General features: G+C 37.3%; 1 protein-coding gene across 8 annotated transcripts in view; it reads left to right on the forward strand.

Annotated features, from left to right (window-relative positions):
* The first annotated feature begins 2098 nt into the window (after nt 1-2098).
* Nucleotides 2099-24667, forward strand: part of cacna1g (calcium channel, voltage-dependent, T type, alpha 1G subunit) — a 218992-nt gene continuing 196423 nt past the window's right edge. For all 8 annotated transcript variants that reach the window (XM_082151200.1, XM_082151199.1, XM_082151204.1 and 5 more), the window contains exons 1-2: nt 2099-2727; nt 3261-3565. In XM_082151200.1, the coding sequence (XP_082007326.1) occupies nt 3268-3565 (298 nt within the window). In that variant the 5' untranslated portion in view covers nt 2099-2727; nt 3261-3267. The remainder of the gene's footprint in view (nt 2728-3260; nt 3566-24667) is intronic.

Consider the following 24667-nt stretch of genomic DNA (forward strand, 5'->3'; position numbering starts at 1 on the left):
CAATAAAAAGACTTTAGTATAATCCAATGACTGGTCATTACGGTGTAATCTAAAAAAGTGTTTAATCAATTTAATTTTAAATTCAGCTGATTATTCACAGTCATTTTTTTACAGACAGACACAGACACAAGATGAGTCACAGCAGGTTCTCTGTGTCAATTTTCTTATGGTTTAAATTAGCTTATTGCCATATTCTACATTATAAATACAATTCATGTCACACTCAGTTTATGCGAAGCCTGAGGATAACATACAGTATGATCCAAAAAAAGAAAGAACCCACAGATTCATTAAGTTTATTTTAGATTATATTTTTACACAATATGAACGTTTTAATACAATTTTGTTTCAGTACTGTAGACACCTTGAGATCAATAAATATTTCATCCTCTGTGGTAGCAGATTATTTGTGTAAATTATTTTCTGTAAGTGCTGCTGCCACAAGAGTCATGTTTTTGCTTGTCTTTTCCATTTATACCATGTTTTACAACCCATCACTTATTTCTATTGCAGCTGGCAAAACTGTATTGCGTCAATGTAGTATTTGGTCAATTACTTTTTCTTTTTCTGTGTGTGTGCCTTGATGTGTTTTTATTGTTTTACCATAGGTGGCAGTGAAGAGAAATTTGGGGTTTATCTACTCTTACATGCTATTGCACTTTAAAGTGTAAAGTAGAGCAGAGCTGTGCAGAAATTGGGTTTTTACAGTTGATCATATTTTACAGACATGATTAAAGACATTCTACCTCTGTGTTACAAGGTGTTTCATAATGTGCAGACATAGTTGCGAAGTAGCTACTGAGCTTTGTACCTCTGGGAACAAAAATTAAACATACTTACAAAATTCTGTAAGTACAAATAACTTAATAATAAATTAGTTTAAAAAGTACTAGATAATGCACTGAACTGATATTTAAGGTTAAAAAGAGAAATGGCTTTGGGAGGATCCATTTACTGTAACTTCAGATATGTTCACCCATTCCAGCTTCCATCTCATTAAATCAGGTCATAATTTCAAGTACATTGTAATCAAAGGAAAAAAACTAAAATAAAGCTACATTTAGCTATAACGAGAAATACTTTAAGTTAATTGTCTCAAATCTCTGATCAACTGCTATCTACGAGGAAGCTAGTTTTTAGTAAGCCTGAATTTCAAAATGCTACTTTTTGCTGAGAACATTCAAAATCTTGTTTTTATATAGTTCAGAATGGTACAAAGTGTTAGAAGTTGCATGAAAAGTCTCCATTTCAAGAAACATTTAAGGAAATTAACATTAAAAGTTATAAATTCACATTGTAAAACTATTTAATTTTATAAATAATTATCACCAGTAGGGGGCCCTTAAGGGGCAACAAGGGGGTGTGCTGAAAATTTGAGAAACATTTACAAAAGCCACTTTATAGGGCTGTCAAAGTTAACATGTTAACTCACAATATTAATTAAATATGGTTCATAAAATATTTTTGAATTTAAATTGTATTAGCCTATATAAATTTGCTTGCGAAATCATGCAATTATATTCAAATAAAAAGATTTGTGTTGTGGTTTATTTATCTAACAGTAGCCTAGTCCACTAACGTGAATAATAATTCAAAATTAAATAAAGTAAACATTTCCCGACACTGTTTCAATAATTTGCTTTGACTTCATTATAATTACAATATAAAACCTACGTTTTGGGAAACAATGCTATTTTTATGAGATCGTTAAAAAAAGCTTTTTTTTCCCCCTCCCACTGTATAAATGAGTCTTGCACATGTACAGCTACATTTTAGGAAGGGGTCCTTGGCGTCAATGTGATGCGCTGGTTGTTCTCATCACAAATATATCGTTTCCTTTTTCTTCCTTGACAAAAAAATGTCCATGCATCATAAACATAGGAGAATCATATAGCAGGTTTGGTCCAATCCCAAACTTTTCCTAGTTTTATTGGTTCAGTGTAAACAATAAGGTTCCAGCTGTTTCACCAGACATGTTAGTACAGTGTTGATTGACATTTCTTTAATGCAATCAAAAGAGAAGCTGAGTTATTGTCGCCTCCGATTGGTGGACGCGCCTTCAAGGGGCGGGAATTGGAAGTTGAATCCGAATCCAGCTGTGAATTGGTTCGCATGAGCGGATTCGTGCTATAGACCGTTTTGCCGACTGGTAGAATCATAGGAGAATTGTGTGTTTTCGCAATAATGGACAAGTCTTCAGCATAGAGACCTCTCTTGCGCATCCTTTCAGCACGAGCTTAAGGTTTTCCTTTTCATATGCAGACAGAAAATCACTGCCTGCACCTTTAGAAAAGATTTCTGAAGGATTTTACTAATTGTTTAAGGATCTATAATTGTCACTGTTGTGAACACTTTTGAGCATTAGATCTTGCGGTTATCTAATAGAAAAAAACATTGAATTCTAACCTTTGTTGCATTACTTTTTAAGTGCGCGCACACGGAGAAAGCGATCGGAGCGCACAATTGGGAATCGGGAAGCAGTTTTGCAGGACTTGTCTTGTTTTTATCTGGTGTTGGTCATCGAAATACAATGTTGAAATTTGAAGGCATGATCACCAAGTCACTGAGATGCCTATAAACCTGCTTGCGCTGTAACTGCCACCTGGAAACTCAGCCTGCGAGCTCCAACTGCTCCTGTTCAATACCATCATTTGGACTGCTTTTGCAACAGAAATGATCATGCGATGAGTAAGCTCGATTTGGGCATATTTTCAGAAGCAATCACAGGTAAGAAATCAACATTTACAATATTATACTGAATTATTGTTAAAGCTTAATCAAGCTCATTGCTTGTTCTTTATGTGGTGTGTAATCATCAAAAAGGTACTGCCAAGTTTTAAAGTCATAATTAGTGTTTATTTAAAATGCAAATTACGTTTTTTTAGAAGATTTTATTTGTTTAATGAGAGGACACCAAAGTACCATATCATATTGTTACCATGGCTTATTGTTTTCCCCCTACAGTTCCATTAATCATTACTGAATACCAGCCTGTAAAATGCCAATAGTCTCAAAAGTCTCTAATATTTTTCTATTGTTCAAATGCACCGACCTTAATAAATAATAAATACAAAATACAGTTATTCTTAATGCATTTTATCAAATATAATTTTATTTACAATCATGTAGGTTAAAATAAGCGGACGTGTATGCTGTTTTACCATGGCATTGCATTATTCATATATTTTTCCAGCATTTCATAATTGCAGAAATCCTTTTCGAATGTACAGCTTGTAATGCATGCATTGTTTCTCCTCAAGGGGGTGAATGATGGCTGAAGATGGAGAAAATATCTCCGAGGACCATCAGCTGAGGGAAGCAGAGGGTAGCTCCTCTCTTCCAAGGACTTTTATACGACTTAACGACCTGTCCGGTGGCGGGGAGCGCAGTGAGCTTGAGGCTGATGGAGGTGAAAGGCGGGAGAGCGCAGCCGGAGAAGCCGTGGAGGAGGCGTCCGCTAGCGGCGAGGAAGCCTTGCCCTATCCGTCTTTGGCACCGGTTGTGTTTTTCTATCTGAAGCAGACCACACGTCCAAGGAGTTGGTGTCTGAAAATGGTTTGCAATCCATATCCTTTCAAACTCAAATGCATTTTGCCTCACCTGGATGGCATTCACCTGTTCAGGTAGGACGCGCTACGGTGAACGCCGCCGGGCGCTGTCTTAGGTTTGAAAACAACGTGTTCGACACAATATTAATAAATAATTATGGCTTTATCATGTTGTCCTCTTCGGAAATGAGTTAAATAGATGAAAAAAACATCCCCCCAAACAAAGAGAAAATATATATTAGGCTACATATGTTTTGAAGTCCCCATCGTGCTGATAGCGTGAAATCTACAAATTACAGAGCTTTAATTCCGCTTGTGGTGTGGAAGACAACACAATCCTGCAGAATATCAGAGTTTATGAGACTTGGCAAGCATGAATGTTACTGCAACAGTCTCATAACTGTCTTAACGCAGTTGTTTGCATATGTAGGCTATGACTTACAAGCTCAGAAAAGTCATTTTATTCCATTAACTGGCCAACAAGGCATGGCTCTGAGGCAATTTGACATCACCTCATTTATAAGCACTGATGAGTTAAGTTATTTGCTTGGTTTCATGAATTTCTAGAGCTAAGAATCATGCACACAAAGTGCCTTTGGCCGCATATCATCTGAATGTACTACTATCTTTCTTTGAGGCAAAATCATAGTATAAATACATGTCAGTGAATTGTTATTGGTTTATCAGATGGCAGTGCCAACCCGATCTTCATGGGAAAACATAAGTATTTTACGAGGTGCCGATTTTGTATGAATTTGTACAGTGTCATTCGTTCAAAAATATAAGCATGAAGGTCCACCTCGGAGCCCAACCCTAAACCTAACCGTCATTGTACGAATTCATACGAATTAGGCACCAATTTGGCAAACCGTAAAATAGTTATGAATTACCATGAAATTGTATTGGCAGTGCCTAGAATTCAGCCCAAATTGTATTTGGCCTGTATCTTCAGGGCAATAAGTCTATTGCTTTTTACTTTCCAGAAGATCAGATGGATATTTCAAATGACTCCCTCTAGGAGTAATTTGAGAAGAAGTCAATAGCAACATATTCCTGATTTCTTAACTTTGTGATTAGTTAATTATTTAAGTGAATCCAATCAATCCTTGCTAGCCTTTCAGTAAGAGCGCCTAACAAGTGGTTTAGATTAGTTACATCTATCTAGTCCAAATGACAGTAATTTTTAGGGTGTTGTTAAAGCTCTCATTCCCTCAGCAGCGAGATTATTTCATTTTGTGTCTTAAGAGGCTTCCCTGTTTAGCTGCCAGTCGTTTAGCAGAAAGAGGAGAAAACGGACCTGATTGCGAGCGTGTGAGGAAGGGATGTGGTTAGCATGTGTGAGTCAGAGGTGTGCACTTGCAGTATGACTGATTCTGGGTGTAGGTGATCTGTTTGGTTTTTCGACGGACTCGCAGCAGCCTCGCTGAAGGAAAGAATGCTCTTTTGGATCGAACGAGCTGGCTGGATGTGATTGTGATGTCTGGGTTCAAATGCTTTGTTTTTCTTCAGTAGGAAATATGATGAGCCTTGTGGGCTCTGAAAGGCTGCCCAATCAAACACACTCATCTTTCCCCCATTCTTGTTTCTCAAACTCCTCACGCTCTTCCCCCATTAGACAAGCCCACATCCCTGAAAAGTAAGCCAGGCTTATGAAACACAGTGCCACTGGGTGTGAGTGGGCCTCGTGGTTCTCCGGGCCTGATGGTCTGGTATTCCTCAGGGATAATAAAGCCAGCTCTTGCCATCGCATTTCCATATTCTTAAATGCCACTGTCTCCACCGAGTTCCCGTTGATCCTGTGCACTCATGCGCTTAGGAAAAGACTGAGCCAAAAGGGATCCTATTAACTGTGGTCAAGAAATAGATGTGGAATTCCCTCTCCTTGAATCATCCTGCTGCACTCCTGCATACACAATCTGTTCACCGTCCAGTCGAGATCAATGAACAGGCTGGCTGTTTATTTTCATTTTATTTGGCTACGAAACAGTGGTCACGTTCAGTAATTATAATACAGCCAAATGTGAACAAATCAAAGCGTGCAGTGACATTTGTCCTCCTCATATCCTCTTGCAGATTTATGTGTCGAGACAGTTCATCTCTCACTGTGCCATCTCATGTAATGATTCCTCGTATGGTAATTTCTGTTCTTAGATCATTGTTGTGGCGTGGAGTGGGGCCTGAATCTCTGGGACTCATTATTAGCAGGAAGATTTATTTATCTGTATAGTGTTCATAGATGACCTTTAATGCATCTCTGTGGCCATTAGAAAAAGGTCACTGTTTTTTAATAGTTTGTAACGTATCTCAGATCGATCTTCTGTTCTTCCCACTGGAAGCATGTAAAAGTGTTTGTCCTATTTGAGAGTCTTTGGACAAACTCATTTTCATACTTTTTTTCCCACTTGGGATGTAAAACTAGAATTTTGATTCAAAAATGATTGATTGTCCTTGTTGCGACATCTGACAATCTCATTTGCAATTTGGCTTGTGCATCAGTTGATCGCTCAATCAGTTCATCAAAAAAATCTCTTTGTATTATTGATTTGCAAGTAATGAAGGAGTTTTCTTCTTGTGCGTCCTTGTGCGTCTGTTTGCCATTAGAGAATGATTCCGCAGTCTTTGTGATTCATCATTCTGTGTTTGTATCCTGTCATTCATTAGATCTTTTTTTTCCCTTGAGTGTTACTCTAGCTTATTGAACCTTTGACTTGTCCTCCGTCATGGGGTTTTCTCTGGAACCACCAGCATGTTAACTGTAGCGTCGGCATTCTGCGAGAGTTTGTGTGTATTTAATAATGCCTGTGTTTGCGTGTGTGAGAGGAAGAGAGTTTGGTTATTTGAGTGACTTCACTTTTGAAAGTTGGGCTGTACTATTGATTGCAGTGAAATCTAAATAGTGTGAAGTTCAGTCATTAAACTGATTTAATTATATAAATATCTAATTATAGAATTTGTAAGTGATTTAATTATATAAATATTATATAGTCTGCATGTGCTGCATGCTTCAAAGTCTGAGTCTGTGTATAATGTGCATTGAAACGCAGAGCAATCAAGGTTCTGGATTACTGTATTGTTTTCAAAAAGTATCTTTGACTGCAAGTAATTATACAAATTAAATGCAAATAAACAGAAATTGTAGTACCTTAAATCACTATAAAAACTGTTGTAACGATGTTTCACAATTAGGCTAAATTGAGGAAAAAGAGATCTGAATCTACTTAAGTCCAGGAACAATGTGAATAAATTATTTCCATAGTTTTTTCTACATTTGAATATAAGCAACAGAAGTAATGTTTATCATATTGCAATATTACACTTACAGCAGCTCAATGAAGTTCAGCATGGTGTGGCAAAAAAAAAAAAAAGAAGCCAAAATAAGATTTTATTTTTTTTGGTCTCCAAATTCAACAGCCAAAATAAATAGTTGTTCTTCAAGGATGTTCACACTTGTACTTGTAAAGAACTAAACCCAGGCCTCTTTCAGTTTTGAATAGAAATAAAGCCATTCTCTTTGCATTCACATTGTACCTGAACTTAAGTGTGTTTTAGATATATTTTTGTCTACCTTCTACCTTACCTTCTACTTTCTTTGAAAAAAGCAGTCACAATTTGCAGAAATTTGGAAACTCTTCCACCATGATATAAAATGTTGTCATGTGCACTTTGTGGTCTTTCTGTATAGTGTTGTATGTATTAGTGTAAGGAGTATATAATTGCCTATTAATTAAAGAGAAGAAATTAGAAAACAATTTTGAAATGGCCAATTCCAATATTTAAAATAGACAGAAAGAAGTGCCATAGCAATACTATCTGTGCAGAGAGATTCTCAGATTACTGATGCAGCTTTAGGAAGGAAAACCAAGTCTAAAGTTTGTTTATTTGAAAATACTGATAAGCTGCCGCGTGTATTTCCGCTTTTTTCAGTAACAGCTGCTATTTGGATTTTTAGTAACAGTTCTAGCTGAGCTACACTGTCATCAAAGACATGTATTTAACAGTCTCTAACATTCAGATGTACCCTGTATGTAACACATCAGGGCACTAAAGAATGCAAATAATGCATTAATTGATGCAAATAATTCCAGAAGAAAAAGGGAGATTATTCACGTTGTCAAAGCTTAAGAGAAGGACCTCCCTCACTTACGAGACAATGCGACCTCAAGGCATCGAAAATAACATATCTTCCAAAACCCACTGAACATCCTCATTATGGACTTAAACATGCAGTGCGTTTTTTGCACGTGGCCAAAACACTACCAACCATCTCGAACAAGCTCCGCTATCTTGATGACACTGCAAACCCCCCCCACAATAGCTATTTCGGTCTCCAGACCATCTCCAGACCTTAAAAACTAAGTTCAGTAGATAAGCGTGTGATAATGTTTGTGCTTTGGGACGTGTCAAAATCAGTGGTTTCTTCAGTAAAGACAACAGTAACACACATTTACCACGGGTGGGTTCATATTTAGCTTTGAGCGCCTCACATCTCTCACTTGTGTCTTCTTGTGAATTTAAAATGATAACAGAGAACTCAAGCCCAGTAAACTCCTGTGCTGCACCATTAGAGCTCATCTAACAGCCTTCAGTTTGAGCAGACAGCGGACATCTTCTCAGGACATGGAGAGGATTTGAGTTTTGTAGCTGTCGGTCAGATCACTGGCACTAGACGGATTCTAATCTGTTCTGATGTATAACTATTAATGGGATATCATATAGCAATTATTAGGTCTGTCAGTCTAACATGTTCATTTAGCATTGTTAATTCTAACAAATTATTGATTCTCATTGTCATTGATTCTCTTAGCCAGCGACACAATATTTACCAATACCTCAAAACATGCCGCAATACAATTAGATTTGACTCAAGGGCCTGTGATAGGGGTCACAATTTTGGGGTGGTAGTGGCGCAATGGATAAGACACATGCCTTTGGTGTGAGAGATCCGGGTTCGAATCCACTGTGAGACACCAATGTGTCCCTGAGCAAGACACTTAACCCCTAGTTGCTCCAGAGGCGTGCGACCTCTGACATATATAGCAATTGTAAGTCGCTTTGGATAGAAGCGTCAGCTAAATGTAAATGTAAATGTAAATGATAGTCAATATTACGATGTGCCTGTTTTACACAACTAGTTATGTTTTTCAACTCACAGATGTAACCAAATATAACTAGGCATTTAATTGAACCCAATTGGGACCTCCACAAAAATACATTAAAAACCTTGGAAAATTAAATGATAATTAAAAAAGAAAAATGTCGCACATGCAAGAACATAATTTGTCTGATCCAGCTCATAATTGGCTTGTACAAAGCAGCGACAACAGTCAAGAAAGTCTTTCAGTCTTTTGTGCTCACTAAAATGAGCAAATCTAGTATCCAAATTAGGACATTAGGACAACAAAATGAGGTAGGCTACAAACTAAATCTAAATAATAAATTTCATAAAGTTGTTGACAATTAAGTGAGTTTGGGTTAACATGAGTGGCATCAATTATATCAGTAGTAATTTTATCGATGCATTGGTTGAAATCGATTATACAGATAATAATTTTTTAATTTTTTAATTAATTGCATTAGTAAAATAATTATGGAAGATTGTTTCCGCCATTGAATAAAACAATTTAAAAGATAATTGCGACTTTTTATCTCACAATTGCTAGTTTACATCTCGCAATTCTGACTTTCTTTTTCTCTCGCAATTGCGAGTTTATATCTTGAAATTCGGACTTTTCTCAGAATTGTGAGTCCAGAATTGTGAGGAAAAAAAGTCAAAGTTGAGATAAAGTTGAGATTACCTTTTTTATTTATGTTTTATTCAGTGGCGGAAACAACCTTCCTTCCTTCCTTCCTTCCTTCCTTCCTTCCTTCCTTCCTTCCTTCCTTCCTTCCTTCCTTCCTTCCTTCCTTCCTTCCTTCCTTCCTTCCTTCCTTCCTTCCTTCCTTCCTTCCTTCCTTCCAACAAGCAACAGTTGTTGGCACATTTGATTTGTTAGGCAAAGAATAGAACATGAAGTGAGCTCTTATTTAATCAGCAGAAAATGTTACTCAGGGCACCCAGCACATCCAGACAGAGCAGGCAGAAAATGGAGGAAAAGCTTTACAGACCAGCATATATGAGATATTAAAATGTATTTTTGAAATATAACCAAAGCTTTGAAACATGAGATTTTGTTGATCTTGAAATGAAATAATGTCATCAGCTCTATGGTAATATTCCTCTCCACGGTGTCACGGCGACTCTATTCTCTACCGCTGAGCACAGCCAGAACTCCCAGACCTGGAAACACGGGTGAAAAACATGCCTTGTGTGCATCCTTTTCACCTGCTATAGCAAATAACAGACTGCTCATTAGTTACCAAACAACTCCTGCATATTGTCACAAATTTACATCGCTTGTGTGCCAAGTATCTGATTTACATCAGTTATATATATATATATATATATATATATATATATATATATATATATATATATATATATATATATATATATATATATATATATATATATATGTTTCAGGTTGTGAACGAGAGCATGCAAAAATGCTGTTCATTAGAAAATGATCCCATCCTGAGAGCTACTCTCATTTTTTTTTTCAAAACTGTTTGTTACTGGCACGTCCTGCTACTGTCTGTTATGTACTTTTATAATATTGCCAATGTGCTTGCCTTGGCAGCACTCTGTTTCTTATGCATTGTTACTCCTGCTATAATTGGTGTTTTTGTTGCCAAATGCTCATACTGTTGATTTATGAAGACAGATTTTGACTCTGGAGGCAATCATTGCACTAACTATTGTCAATTAATCACAATTTAGCCCTCGATTCCTTCATTTGACAACCAGAAACTGAGCATAAACATAAAAAGCAGCTTAAGCTGGAGGGATAAAGCCAATTTTGCCATGCAGAAAATGGTCATTACTTCGTGCTCAATATTTCATAATTCCATCTTTTCTTTTTTCAAGGCCTTCCCCCATAACACATTTCAGGCTGAATCCCATATCTGTGAATTAATGTACAGTGGCTCATTACAGGGTCCTGTCAAAGCCAGACATATATAAGCCCTCTATTTGAACAAAAAGGGAAGTTATAATTACATCCAGACTAGTCTATCTTTTAAATTAGTCCTCTATTACATATCTAACTATCAGTTGAGAGCAGCTGGTGCAATATGCTTTGCTATATCTAATAGCCTCAATATTGAACACTTTTGTTTGCCCATACAAAAGGTGCCGTTTTTTTGTTTGGAAAATATACTTGAAAATTAGCTTTCCATATGAATATAAAGTTAGATATTTGATCTCATAAATGTCCTTGTATGAAAAGTCAGATCTTTTGAAAATAAAAAGGATACTCTTTTACTGTATGTGGTAAAGTAGAATGATGTTTTGTTTGGGTTGTGCGTCTCCGAGCAATCAGTGTACTTGTGTGCGTTGCTGTGCTAAAAAAAATATTTTTATGTGCATTTATATAAGCTAAATTGTCATTTTTGATGAATTAAATCATATGTGAGACCTTCTGGTCTATTCCTGAGAAGTCTTCGATATGTTTCTCTGGTAGTCTTGATAATAAACTATCTATTACTATATAACTAGATAATAATAAATCACCGGTAGTTTGAATAAAAAAAAAAGAAAAAAAAAAGGTACTTTATTTATAAAAATGGATATAACTTGATACGTAGATGGTGAAATTGTGTATTTTTGTATTTATAAAAATGGATATAACTTGATACGTAGATGGTGAAATTGTGTATTTTTGCATTTAGTGTGTCCAAAAAGAATATGCATGTGTATAGCCTTGTTAACCCCTGGAGCGTTTCTTAGTGGGCAGTTTCCTCCTCAATCAATATATCCAACTGCTTCATTTGGAATATTTACTCATCATAATTGTCCATAAATTTGACCTGAATTCACACTAGAAAAAAAGAAAAGAGAACGAATGAATCAAGCTGAATTGGTTGTTTGACAAACACCCATTATTATCGAAATGTCAGACTCTTGGAAAGCTCTCTGTCTTTTGTATTCTCCTTTGAGTGTGTGTGTGTATATATTTTTCTTCTATATTACATTTTGTCACTGTTCTTGCTTGGCCGCCCACTGCCAATCTTCAACCTCTCAACACTCTCTCTACCTCTCTCTTTCTCCCTGGGCTGTTCCGTGAGATGTCTGTAAGTTTATATAGGAATCAGTCCAGGATTTTCCTACCAGCTTTTTCTCATTAGAGAATTGGAGGAGACTGGAGAAGTTGAGGGGAATGGCATGAGGCAGAAGAGGTGGGGGAGGGAGAAAGGGAGAGAGGGAAACTGGGGAAAGTAGGGGTGAGATGTATGTTGGCCCACCTAACCGAATTCCCATACGGCCTCTGAAGCTCATTACCTCTACCACTTGTGTTTACTTTCCTTTAGTCTTATTACCAGTTAGATCTAGCCTTTCCTTTCCCTCTCACACATCCCCCATCCTCTGCACGCTAAACCTAGCACATGATATTTATTTATGTTGCTTCATTTGTCATTAAAGAAAATACAAAAATGGTGAACTTTTTTGTGGGACATTTGTTACACTAATATTAGCCAACATATACTTGGTCAAGAGGGCGAACTTGTTCCTTCAGTTCAGTGTTTTTCACTAGAGAGGCATGTTTGATTGAGTGGATTAGTCATTACATGTGTGTTTTGTAGGGGTGGGTGGTATGACCAAAATCTTGTATTACAGTATGAGCAATTATTTTTCTGGAAAATCATATTTATACATTAAATAACCCATGTAGTAATGCCTATTTTTTGGGGGGTATTTTGAATTAAATTAGGGATGCACAATATAGTGGTACCATTAGTTATTGGCTGATTATTTGATTTCTTTTTTGTCAATTTTGAATATTTAACATTTGCATGCTTATTTCACATTTTCACATTTACATTAACAGTGTGTGAGCATTAGATGACAACAATGGTAATCTCTGAAACCACTAATAATTCAATAACACTGTTAGATGTACTCTTTTCAAATTTCAAAACTATTAATTTTTCATACTGTAGGTTTCCGGTGCCAGAGGATGCAAAGCAGCCCCAGAGCATCACCGGACCACCACCATGCTTAACTGTAGACAGAGTGTTCTTTTCAGAATGCTTAATTCTCTTTCTCCAGACATAGCGCTGATCCATAGGGCCGAAAAGTTCCAGTTTTGTTACATCGCTCCACAGAACAGAATCCCAAAACCTCTGTGGCTTATTTATATGATTTTGACCAAATTGGAGCTGACTTTTCTTGTGCTTTTGGGTCAGTAGTGGTGTAGGCTACATCTTGGGAGTTCTGGCATAGAAACTGCATACGTTTAGTACGTGCCTTACTGTGCAAGCGGAAACCTCAGAGCCTGTTATCACCAAGTCTTGCTGCAAGTCTTTTGCAGTCACTCGAGGGTTTTACTGAACATGGCTTTTCAGAGATTTGGTTGCAGCCGTTGATAGCTTCCTTTTTCTGCCCCGTCCAGGTAGTGTAACCACCAGGGCTTGACATTAATTTCTTTGCTCACCAACCTCTGTGGCTAGTGGTTTTCCAAAGTTACTAGCCACTCAGCATTTTCACTGGCCACCATTTTGAAATGGATTACCATGGGGAAAAACTGCCATATAGATATTTTTAATATTATCTCATGATTCCAATATCTCCATAATTTGGCAGCAGGTAGGCTATATTAGGGCTGCTGTAACTTTAAGACCTGACGCACGGACCCATTATTCTGTGCGCACTTGGGATGTGAGTACAAAATATGCGGTAATAAGTCAAATTTAGCGCAATACGTGCAATCACACACTGAAATTCAAGCCCTGTAACAGTGACAATATTAATCCGGAGCAAATGAAATGAGTGAGTAAAGGGACAGTTTGTGTGTCAACTCTCTGACTGAGAGATGAGAGAGCGAGAAAAGCGCAGCTGTTATTGTGTATCTGAAAATGAGTGTTAGAAACGTTTCAGATATCGAAAAAGCGATATTTTTGACAACAGTATTGTACTTAGCTTATTATTTCAGATGCTTTTTTAAAAGACTACAAATAAAGAGTGTATAGGCCTATATATATTATATATAAAATTCAACCAGCAAAAGTGGCTAGTAGGAGTGACTGCGCTAGGAACATTTAGTGCCTTGCTATCTTTTTGTATACTCTTCCTTGTTTGTGAAGGGCAGTGATATCTTGTCTTAACTTTTTGGACCATTCTTTTGAGTTAGCCATATTTCTAACATGCAGTCAAGCATGACAATCAACAAACCTAGCCAGTTCAGATATCAGTTCAGACACCGGGTGCAACTAATGAAGCCCTTGATTTGTTGCATCAGGTGTGCCTGAGACATTTGTGCTGTTGTGAGGGATTCTATTTAGGGGTTGAATAATTTTGAGACCGCTGAAGTCATTAAAAGTTGAATTTTAGTTGAATTTTGGGAAACCACTTGAAATATTTGTTGTGTTGAGCTATTTCAATTACTTTTGTCTGACTTGTTCATATCAAACAGCTAAGTCGGTTGAATAATTTCGATTACAACTGTGTACATATGAATGGATGTGTGTGTGTGTGTGTGTGTATATATATATGTATATATATATATATATATATATATATATATATATATATATATGGAACAAGATTCCTGTCTAAAACCATAGTTCTAACATTTTATATATATATATATATATATATATATATATATATATATATATATATATATATATATATATATATATATATATATATATATATATAAATAAATAAAATGTTAGAACTTTGGTTTTAGACAGGAATCTTGTTCCAGCATCAACAAAAGATACTTGGCAAAATCGGCGACCAAATCAGTGCATCCCCATTTAAAATGCTTATAAATGAAAAGTAATTCCATGACGGCCATAAATATGTCAGTAAAAATATTATAAATCAAATATTTCTACCTATTGGGATTTTCATTAAAATTGATACATTTAAAATAGCAGGTACTACAGTCCAGTATTTTCTTGTGTGAGGGTATTTGCGCTATGTGACTTGTCAGGAGGTGAGGCATGCCTGGTTGCTTTTGTTGTACCCGTCTGGGATGTCTGACTGGCCTTGAGAATCCCCTTTTTTGGACATGCTTGGCTGGAGGGGTGTGTCGCAGGTGGCAGTGATAGACCCCAGGACTGACCCGCACACTTATCAGCAGCGTCCTCTCCTCATGGCCACACTTAGAGGCCCCTCAACCCACTCCGTGTCATCACAGTCCCAGTCACGATGCTCAACCCAGTGTCTGTGCAAAGAAAAAAGAGATTTCTTACTGGAGATAAAACCTCTTAGGTTATTAATATCTCTTTAAAGCAGAAAGCGTTGTTATATAAAGCTGGCATGGTATGTAGTTACGGCCACATTTTGATTTTCTTCATTGTGAGAGATTAAAAACATCTGCTTTTATGTTTCATTCAAATTTGACCCAAAAAGGACTAAAGAAAAGGAAAACCACTTTCCTACACCATCCAGTCCAGTGAAGCTGATGTGACTTGGTTAAGAGGAATCCTGTTGTGCTCTAATAATTATTGTCCTGAAGTTGTCCAAGCAATCCCCTGCAGCACGTGTAATTAAAAATGGCTTCTAGGCGGCACACCTCAATATTCTCTCGCCGTAATGCTGCCAACACCTGAAAAGTGAGTGAAGGGGGTGGAAGCCTGGGGAAACCTTCCCGGAATTCCAGCGTTGTACAGTAATTACAGTGTAAAGCTTCATTGGCTTTTATTGGGATCCATCTTGCCCTTGCCGTCGCTAACAATAAGACAGCTTATCTGAGGGAAGTCTCAGTGTCTCGCAGTCCCGCTGCTGCTGTTTCCTGTAGTTGATGAAAAGCCACAGTGACATTTACAGCTTCCAAACCATTATAGCCTAATAGCCGTAGGTGATGTCGTCCACACTGGCAACAAATAAGCCGAGCAAATTCGGGAGCTACTACGTTACGTTTGAATGTCATGCCATCACCTGAACAGCACAGCGCAGTAATGCGAGCGACAGAGGGAGAACTATAAAAGGGGAAACTTTAACCTTTTACTGCTGCGAACGGGAGGATGTTAGTCCTGTAGATTTGGCAATTATGACAAGACAAACCAGCCACAAACAGAGGTGGCCTGTTGTCTCCATGTGGCTGTCACAAAGAACCAGACTGCTTGCTGTTCAACGTCCTTGGTTGGGATTTCAAAACAGCTCATTTTCACTCGCATGGAATATTCATCTTATGTTCTATAGTTTTTTCCACCTTTTGGTTTTGATCTGTTGCGTTTGGTTCAAGGATATCTTAAGCAATCATCTTTCTCTTAAGGCCTCGCACGCAGAAAATGATCAAGGCCGTCTGTAATCTGGCCTAGATTAGGTATCGCAGTCAGGCTTCCCCCACGAAACGTTTGACTTTTTATACAGTTTCATTTTTCGACGCCCCTTTCCTCACTTCTTGCCCCCCCACTCCCCCCCACCCCCCGTGTTTTATTGGAAATTCATTGTGGGGTTGTAATTTTGTTAGTTGGAATTGTTTTGGACCTCTGGGATCGTGTTTTAATGTTCAGTTCTTTACATTAGGCAGGAGATACAGATGGATAGATATTGCCTGTGTGTGTTTTTTCCTGATAGAGCTGTCTTGTGTGTACGTGTTGCCGTCACACTGAGTCAGGGGGAGTGGGGGAGACACAGACCTCGTGGTTTTCGTGTCTCTTGTTAACATTTTTTGTTCAGGATTTCCTACAAGATGTGGCTACAAAAACAGTTCCAGACACCCTCCACATCTCCCACTTGCTCCCTCCCTCTCTCAGAAGACAAAAAGACAGAAAAAAGAAAAAGAGAAATCTGCTTTTAATTTAAATGCAAACAGCAATACACTGGAGTCCTCCGGGTCCTAAAGTCCTCCTTCACTGTAAAATCAGACATAATATAATACTGTATTGAAAAAACAAATCAAAGCAAAACACTTTAAAAAAGAGATAGGATGACATCATCCTTTTTTTAAGCTGTCTTTGGCTGAGAATTAAAAACATCCTGTAGAGTAAAATAATGCCTTAGTTTATTTTCAATTATTATTATAATTTATTATTTTCCAGAAAAAGACAATTATCAACAGTTATAATGTTGTTATTATTAAATTACATTTCTGAGCGTTTTTTTGTTCAAATACCATATTTTAATGCATTTATTATTTATATACTGTACTATAGAATTTATAGTATATTTTGAATAAGCTTTTATTTATCTTTTTATTTATTTGTTTTAGTCATTTCGTTTTTTTTTGTCACACACATTTACATTTACCATGGTGAAAATACACAACCACAACTGTCCCCTTTTTTTAATTCATATCAATAATATCTGACAGCTCAGTGATATATTCAGTAATTCAGTAATGGCATTCCTAGTGTTATTTGTGAACCCTGTGCACCAAGTACTAGAGGATGAATAGCATGAATGATTTGTAAAAGTGCGGTCACATTGCTGGGCAAAATCCAGTCATTTCAATATGAAATCCACACTATTGTGAATTTTGCAACAGGTACAAGTTGGGCACATGGATTCACCGCGTTGACCAACAGAAGACAGCTTGGTTTGAAAGTGTAGGAGTATAAGAGGCCCTCGAGTATTGACAGAGGAATTAGTAAAAGTCCATTGGATGTGAGTGTGAATAATGAAGAAGACAGGGTGGAACAAATTGATTCTAAAGTGATAAGTGGGCAGTGTGTTGAAACAAAGGCAAAGGTTGTGTGTTCGTTGAGTTCCTCTTGATTTGTGTCAGTCGTGTTGTGGGGTGGTGGGTGGGTGAGGTACAACAGAGCCTCGTATTTTACTACTACCATCAAACCCAACCTGTCCTAATGATATTAACTTGATATGTGTCCTCTTACATCCTTGTCCTTGTGAATCATCCATAACATCAAGGCCTTTAGAGGTGACAGCTACTGAGATGTACAGTGACATCTTCAATATTTTGAGCACTAAATCATGCATGCATGGGGAGTGCTCTTTGATACTTTAAAACAAGCAAACAGCCTGTCAGAGGAGATGAAAAAGGCCACAGTCTTGGAGTGTTGTACACACACTGTCTCATGGGAAGCAAATGAGTGCCTTGGCCTCAGACACGCTCACACCACATCATTTATCTTGTCCTGTGGAGTGTAATTATGGGAGTGCTGCGCAGTCACTCGGGCGGTCTGTGTCCGGGGAACACCCCAGGGGGGCTCCCGCCTCGGAGTTGTCCTCACTGCATGGTGGATATGCTGACCTGGAAGAGAGCCGAGACATTGGCAGTTTGATCGGCAACGATACATGATAGAAGTAATCAGTTGCAGCCCAATATGGGATGTTATTTGCCAAACTTTGGTAATCAAACAATTTGTCTGGCACATGCCATAACTACACTGTGATTCTAGAAAAAGGCATGTTTTGACCGTCATTGACGGTCATTCAAAAGTAACCACATATTCTGCCTTTTCTTTTTAAACAACAGAATAACGAATAGCATACTACTCTTACAATTTCTGCCAAATAAAGATATAAAAGTTTTTCTAAAGTTACTAAACCTAAAACTGAAATAAGAAATAAATAAAAGCTGAATGGAAGTATTTAAATAAAACAAACTAATAAAAATGACAAAGCTCATTACAAAATTACCCAAATGTAAAATTGAAAACAGAAAATCTAAAAATAAAAACGTATTCAAAGTATTAACAAGTGCTATAATAGTATACTAAAATAACACCTATAATATGGCAGTATGGTATTCTGATTTAGGCCTGAGTACCTATAATGCAAAGATCCTATCCTCTTTGGTAGCTGTTTGTAGTGCCTGACAAAAAAAAAGTGTTTTGCTTGTTGTCCTGAAATCTTGTTCTATCAAACCAAAAGTGCCTTTTACAGTATAACCAATTAGCACTATGCTAAGCTAATGGGCTAAGCTGTTGGGTTACTACCTGAAGACTGATTGAAAACAAAGAAAATAATGTGCCTTTTCCATAACATTGTGTATATTTAAATTATGATAACATTTATATTTAATTTATATTGATAATTGTAGAGCATGCATACAATTTGTTTGTGTCAGGTTGGATGGGATGCTAAAGAGCTTTCTCTAGGGCTGTGTCTGAAATCGCCCCACTATACACAGTTCACTATTTGAGGGGATAGCCATTTGTTCTGATGTCCAAAACCATAGTGGACGTTATCGAGTGCACTCATTCAGTACCTTGATGATGAGTGTAGGCTACTCGATAGTCTTATTATTGGGAGATAAGAGGGTCCGTGGCTCCACCATTGGAAAAAGTGTAACGGATAAGTTGGATCATGTGTGCCTTGATGTGTTTAAGAGCAAACATGTTGAAGATTAGCCGATAGGCTGTCGATTCATTAAATGATAAGCTATTTCCTCACAAAAGCGGTTTATTTAGTGTAGTGAAGCCTCTCCTCCTTTGACATCCATTAAAAAAATGGCCTCTTGTCTCCTTCCCTCCGTACCACAGCGTTAGCAGGCGTTACACTTTTACCAACTATACGTTTCACCAAATTAAATTCTGTATCTCGCCAGAAGATGCCATCAGCTACACTTCCGGTGCACACAAGTTCGCTTTTCACTTTTTCAGTCACACTTTTTCATTCACTCATTAAGTGGACTATATTAATGGAGTATAGGGAATAATGAATGGTGGGGGGCTATTTCGGATACTAATGATCATGGAATTAGTTATCCATTATTTTCATGATCAATTTGATCAATTAGTTATAGCAGCCCTACCTCACATGCCTCACAGTACAAGAACGTTCCACCATGCCATTCACATAAAAGAGATCTGCAATTCAGATTCAGCCCATGTGAGACACTCCTTCTCCAAAGACAAATGGATGGCTGAGCAGCTTTTCAAGTGTCTAGAGTTTAAGATGACTCGCTAAATAAATCATATTCTCTTTAGTGTTGATTACCACAGCTTAATCGCTCTGCTCATTTTGTTTAGTGGTTAGGAGGGCCATGGGCTTTCCAGAATAATGATGGATCATTGGAGGACAGCCCCTAATAGTCGTGGACAAAATCGTGGTAAACTATAATCATATCACCTGTCTCCACTTTGGTAGCATCTTTTGTAAATGATGGTTGACAAAGTGCACAGTTAATTGCTTGCTGAAAAGTGCAGTGCAAATCAAGTGCTTGTATACAAAGCACGCCTGTGAATTATTTAGCTAACAACCAGTTCCCTTTAGGAGGTCTGGACACACAATGAGCAGGGCAGTAGATTGTGCAATTGGCATCATCATTAGACATTGCATTTAGGCATATGGTGTTTAATTATTTTTCTTTTTAGCAGGGTGAAGGAGGAGGGTTTTAAACTCATTCTTTAATTTTAAATGTTTTATTTTATTTTATATTTTATATTATTATTTTATTTTATTTTATTTTATTATTCTCCTGATCTCCAGATTAGGGCTGCAACTAACGATTATTTTGATAATCGATTAATCGGACGATTATTTTTCCGATTAATCGATTAATCGGATAAAAACTTTTTTTTACAATTCAATTAGATTTTTTGCTTATTATAACTAAATAAAACCCTAAATCAGGGTATTTATGTTTAAAAGTGTACTTTAAAAAGTGCAAAAGCCACACATTGAGTTTTACTAATATAATCTTTAATTTTTACATTTTAAACCTTAAAAAACACAAAAGTTTGTCCAGTTTTTAAACAGTAAAACTTATTTAAATATCCAAAATATAAATAAACTAAACAAAATATTGAGTTGTGCTGCTCATATAAACTTCACATTATGAAATTAGGACACAAACATGTTTGTAATAAGATATTAAGCAGCAGATTTTGAATTCCAATGTAGAACGCGGTCTGTTATTTCTTGATATCAGACGCTGCGAAGTAACGTTATAACACACCGTTGCCATAATAAACAGAGCGTTGCTATGGACGAAGGATTCTAACCGTAGAGACGGAACGGACTATTTTCTTTAGCGGAAGCAATACAATAATTTTTAAATCAATAAACTAATTTTTAAATCAATATTTTGTGTCAAATTATTGAATTATTTGGTGGGTAGCCATGCAATAAGCGGGATAATGTAGAGCGAGGCGGTTGAAATAGCGAATACAACCCCGACAGGCTGATCGGGACCCCGACGCGAAGCTATACATTAACGTTATCCCTTACATAGTAACGTTAATGCTATAAAAAGAGAGCGGAATGGAGGTAACGTTAACTTACGCAACAAGCTAATAGGCTTGATTAAAAGGACAAGAAAAATGATGCATTAGTGCACAAGCATTCGCTGAAAACCACTGACTACAGTGACTAAAAAACAATATTTTACTGCTGCTGTTATTAACTGTCTTTATATTTAGTGCTTCACTTTGTAAACACCATTTAATTTAACCTATTTCTGCAGTAGCGCTATTATAATCCATTACTTATGTTCCGAGCGAACTGATTGCGCAACCTGATGCTCGATGCAAAATAGATCTAGTGTGACTGTCCCGAAGTTAGTAAACAAAGCTGTTTACACTGTAGTATTGAATTAAACTAGACTATACAATTTTCACATCTTCATATAATGAGGATACAGTTTTTGCTCGCCGTGCTGATGTTTCACCTTCATCCGTGACACCAAAGTGTTTCCTCTTCATGTGTTCGTCCATCATTGTGGTACTTCCATGCCACACAAGCTCAGCTTTGCATAACTTCCAGATTCCAGATTTAATGTAAAATGCTCCCATGCCTTAGATGACTTTTTCTGCCGCCGACTGAACTGTCATTTCTCTCCGATTACTCTGGCATTTCGCGTGTGACTGTGTTGTCATAAAAGTGACGTCATCATTAACGCTTCCCGTGACGTGAGCAGACCAACTAATCGACAATGACATTCGTTGACAACGATTTTCATAATCGATTATTATCGATTTTATCGATTAGTTGTTGCAGCCCTACTCCAGATCTACCCCCACTTTGGCAGTGAGGTCATTTGACCTGATGGGAAGTAATTTATGGAATGATAAGTGCTCACAAAAGATCCCAGCTTTCAGAGGAGAATGTCCTCCTGAACGGCAGCCAATTACTATGCATCAGCTGCCTAGAATTCCCGCTCTTCCCTCTTTATCTCTTTTCTTTCTCTTACCCTTCCCATATTCATGATTTAAGCCACTCTGACAGGTCAGGCTGCGTACAGCAAAGGGCGCCTAGAAGAAATATTGTAATGTTGGTCGTTATGATTTGCATCCAAATTGCGTCCTTTTTTAAGTTAAAAAAAATCTGTTAGTGGACAAAAATGATAGGTCGGAGCCCTCACAATATCAGCACAGTAACTTTCAAAAGATATTTTTTGTTTCCTGACAGCCTGATTGAAACCTATGCACCCCAACTCCTTGAAGTAGCGTTGCAGTAGGGCAGTCTGATTGGAGCTTGCAATTTTCACAAGTGCTTTTCAGTTTTGTGCAATATGCATGAGGCAGTCGGTGAACAGTCCGTGGGCGCTCTATGGGCGTGCCGTCTGAGACTCTGAGACTGCACATCTACAATCATGGATACTAGATTTTGGGCTTCAAAAACTGCTTAGATGGTCAGTGACAACATAAAGCCTGTCACCAATATAGATACTGTGTGTATATTAACTAAACATCATCCTCAATCAGTTCTTGCTCAATTTTCTCAGTTCTACCTCCCTCTCTCTTGTTTTTTAAAACCTATGCTCTTATGTTCCCCAGTAAGAGTTGTCATGGAGATCTATTTTCCATTTTTTTAAACCGCTTCTTACCTCTGGTTTTATTTTCCCTCCCTCTCTCTCGCTCCTCTTTCTTTGCTTTTTTTTACCTTTCATGATTTCTTTCCTCTGTGTGTTGGTTGCCATGGTTTCCCTCACAGAGTGTAGTTGAGGTGTGTAAGCCCGCCCATGCCTTTAGTTTTCATTGTGCTGTCAATCAGCCTGACATCTCTATTGACAATCTCAGCTTGACAAAACACCAGGAAAGAATTTTGACTTGAGCAATTCGTACAAATAACGTCCACGTATAGCTCTGGACTGTTTCACTCTCAGGACTTTTATTGCATTTAAAGCCCACATTAGACAGTATTCTGCTTGTTCTTTGTTTCAGTTTTTTAGTTGCTTGACTTTTGGCTCACCAAAAGGATTTGTTCTTTTCCTTTGTTAATTTTTTATTTCTCTACAAGGTTGTATCCACATGTAGGCTGTAAAAAAATAAAATAAAAAGTGCATTGAATGCTTATTTATGTCATTGTATATACGACCATTCAATATATCAATTAAATTTGATCAAACTTTTCTTTTGAACTTTCTATTTATCACTACTTTTTTTCAACATTGATAATAATAATAAATGATTATTGAGCAGCAAATCAGCATATTAGAATGAATTTCTAAAGGACCAAATGACACTGAAGACTGCAGTAATTTCTGCTTAAAATTCAACTTTACCATCAAAGGAATAAATTGCATTTTAAAATATAAAACAGTTATTTTAAGTTCTTTAACAGTTTCTTTTTAACAGTTTTTCTTTCATAAACATAAAAAAAAATCTTTCCAACCCCAGAATTTTGAGCGGTTATAGGCAAAATTATGTGAAAATGACAAACTTGGGAGCAAAGTTGGAACTGCCACTGCAAATATAATTGTCATGCAAATTACTTGGCGTTTTTTGGCAGTGCTTTGAAACGTCAAGGTAAAAAGTTAAATTGGAAACTTTTGGAACTTTGAGTGCCTGTAGATGACACTTCATTCAGAGTTCTACGATTGGGTGACGCTGACACGACTCATGTGAAAGGGTCGTCAGCTACATTTACAATCCCGTTATCACTCGAACACTCAAGAGTAACCGTGCATAATAAACTGAAATAGAAAAGGTTGACTTCTTTTCAGAAGCTCTCCCATTTACTTCACTCTCATTCATTTTTAAACATTGAGTTTCAAAAAGTCAAGGACTGAAATTCATGCTGTGTATCTCTACTTTGAGATCTATGCAGAATGGCTTTTCCCAATGAATGGCGCACTTGTCTTTGGCTTCCTTTGCTTTTGTGACACATTAGGGCAGATACTCTGCGAGGAAGAGCACGGACAGGTGCTAATGTGACCTATGAGACTGTGAGATGATGACAGGTGAAGACAATGCCTCACAGACACACCTCAAAGCACTATTATCCAGCCTGACAAGAAGTCAGGTGCATGTGTCCCCTTGAAGTTAGGGTTTTTGATGGAGAGAGCCTAGACCTGCATGACTATTCGTTAAAAGGTCGGGATCTCGATTCAAACATACCAGAGAGAGCAGTTGTCATTTATAGGTATGAAACAGCTTCACAAACAGTCTGTTCAACCACAGTATCGCTATTTCTGTTACAAATATTCATATTATCACAGAAAAACTGGGATAAAAGTTTATAATTTGGAAATAAACACTGATGTCTATGGAGGCGAACAAAATAGACTAAATCACTTGAATGGCACTTCAATTAACGATTGCATCGATTACATCATTACACCATCAGGTGACAAGTACCTGTTAAAAATGTACTGTATGTCATTAAAGGGATGGTTCGGAGTAAAATCAACCTAGGGTCCTTTGCACCATGACCTCGAGCCAAACACCCCCCCAGAAGCCTTTTTTCCCTTGGTCGAACATTATTAAAGTTAGAGCTTATTTAGAGATATCAACCGGATGGCTTAGTGCAGGTGCTAATGGTTCATATGATGTATCTCGTAAATTTCCCCACTAATAATGCCCAGAATGGTACCAAACTTATACAGTAGAACAAATAGGTTCTGTACTCATAAAACAAGGCATTGGAGGCATCATTATCTAAATTTTGTAAGTACATCAGGAGTTTATTTAAATAACCCTTGCCTGACGGCTCATGCTACTGCTAACCCGGACATCGAGGTCACTTCAGTGATTTGGGAAAAGCGCGTAAAAGTCCTGGCAGAAAGCGATGCATAAGGATATAGTGTAACGACGCCCAGTTCCAGGAATGCACTAATATTTTGTTGGTAGTACCAGTTTGCAACAATTATTAGTTAAAACTAAGTTGTTAACACGTCGGAAAAAATTATATTATTATAAAATTAAATTATTATTTGGCT

Source organism: Leuciscus leuciscus, assembly GCF_965113295.1.
Source record: "Leuciscus leuciscus genome assembly, chromosome: 21".
Taxonomy (NCBI): Eukaryota; Metazoa; Chordata; class Actinopteri; order Cypriniformes; family Leuciscidae; genus Leuciscus; species Leuciscus leuciscus.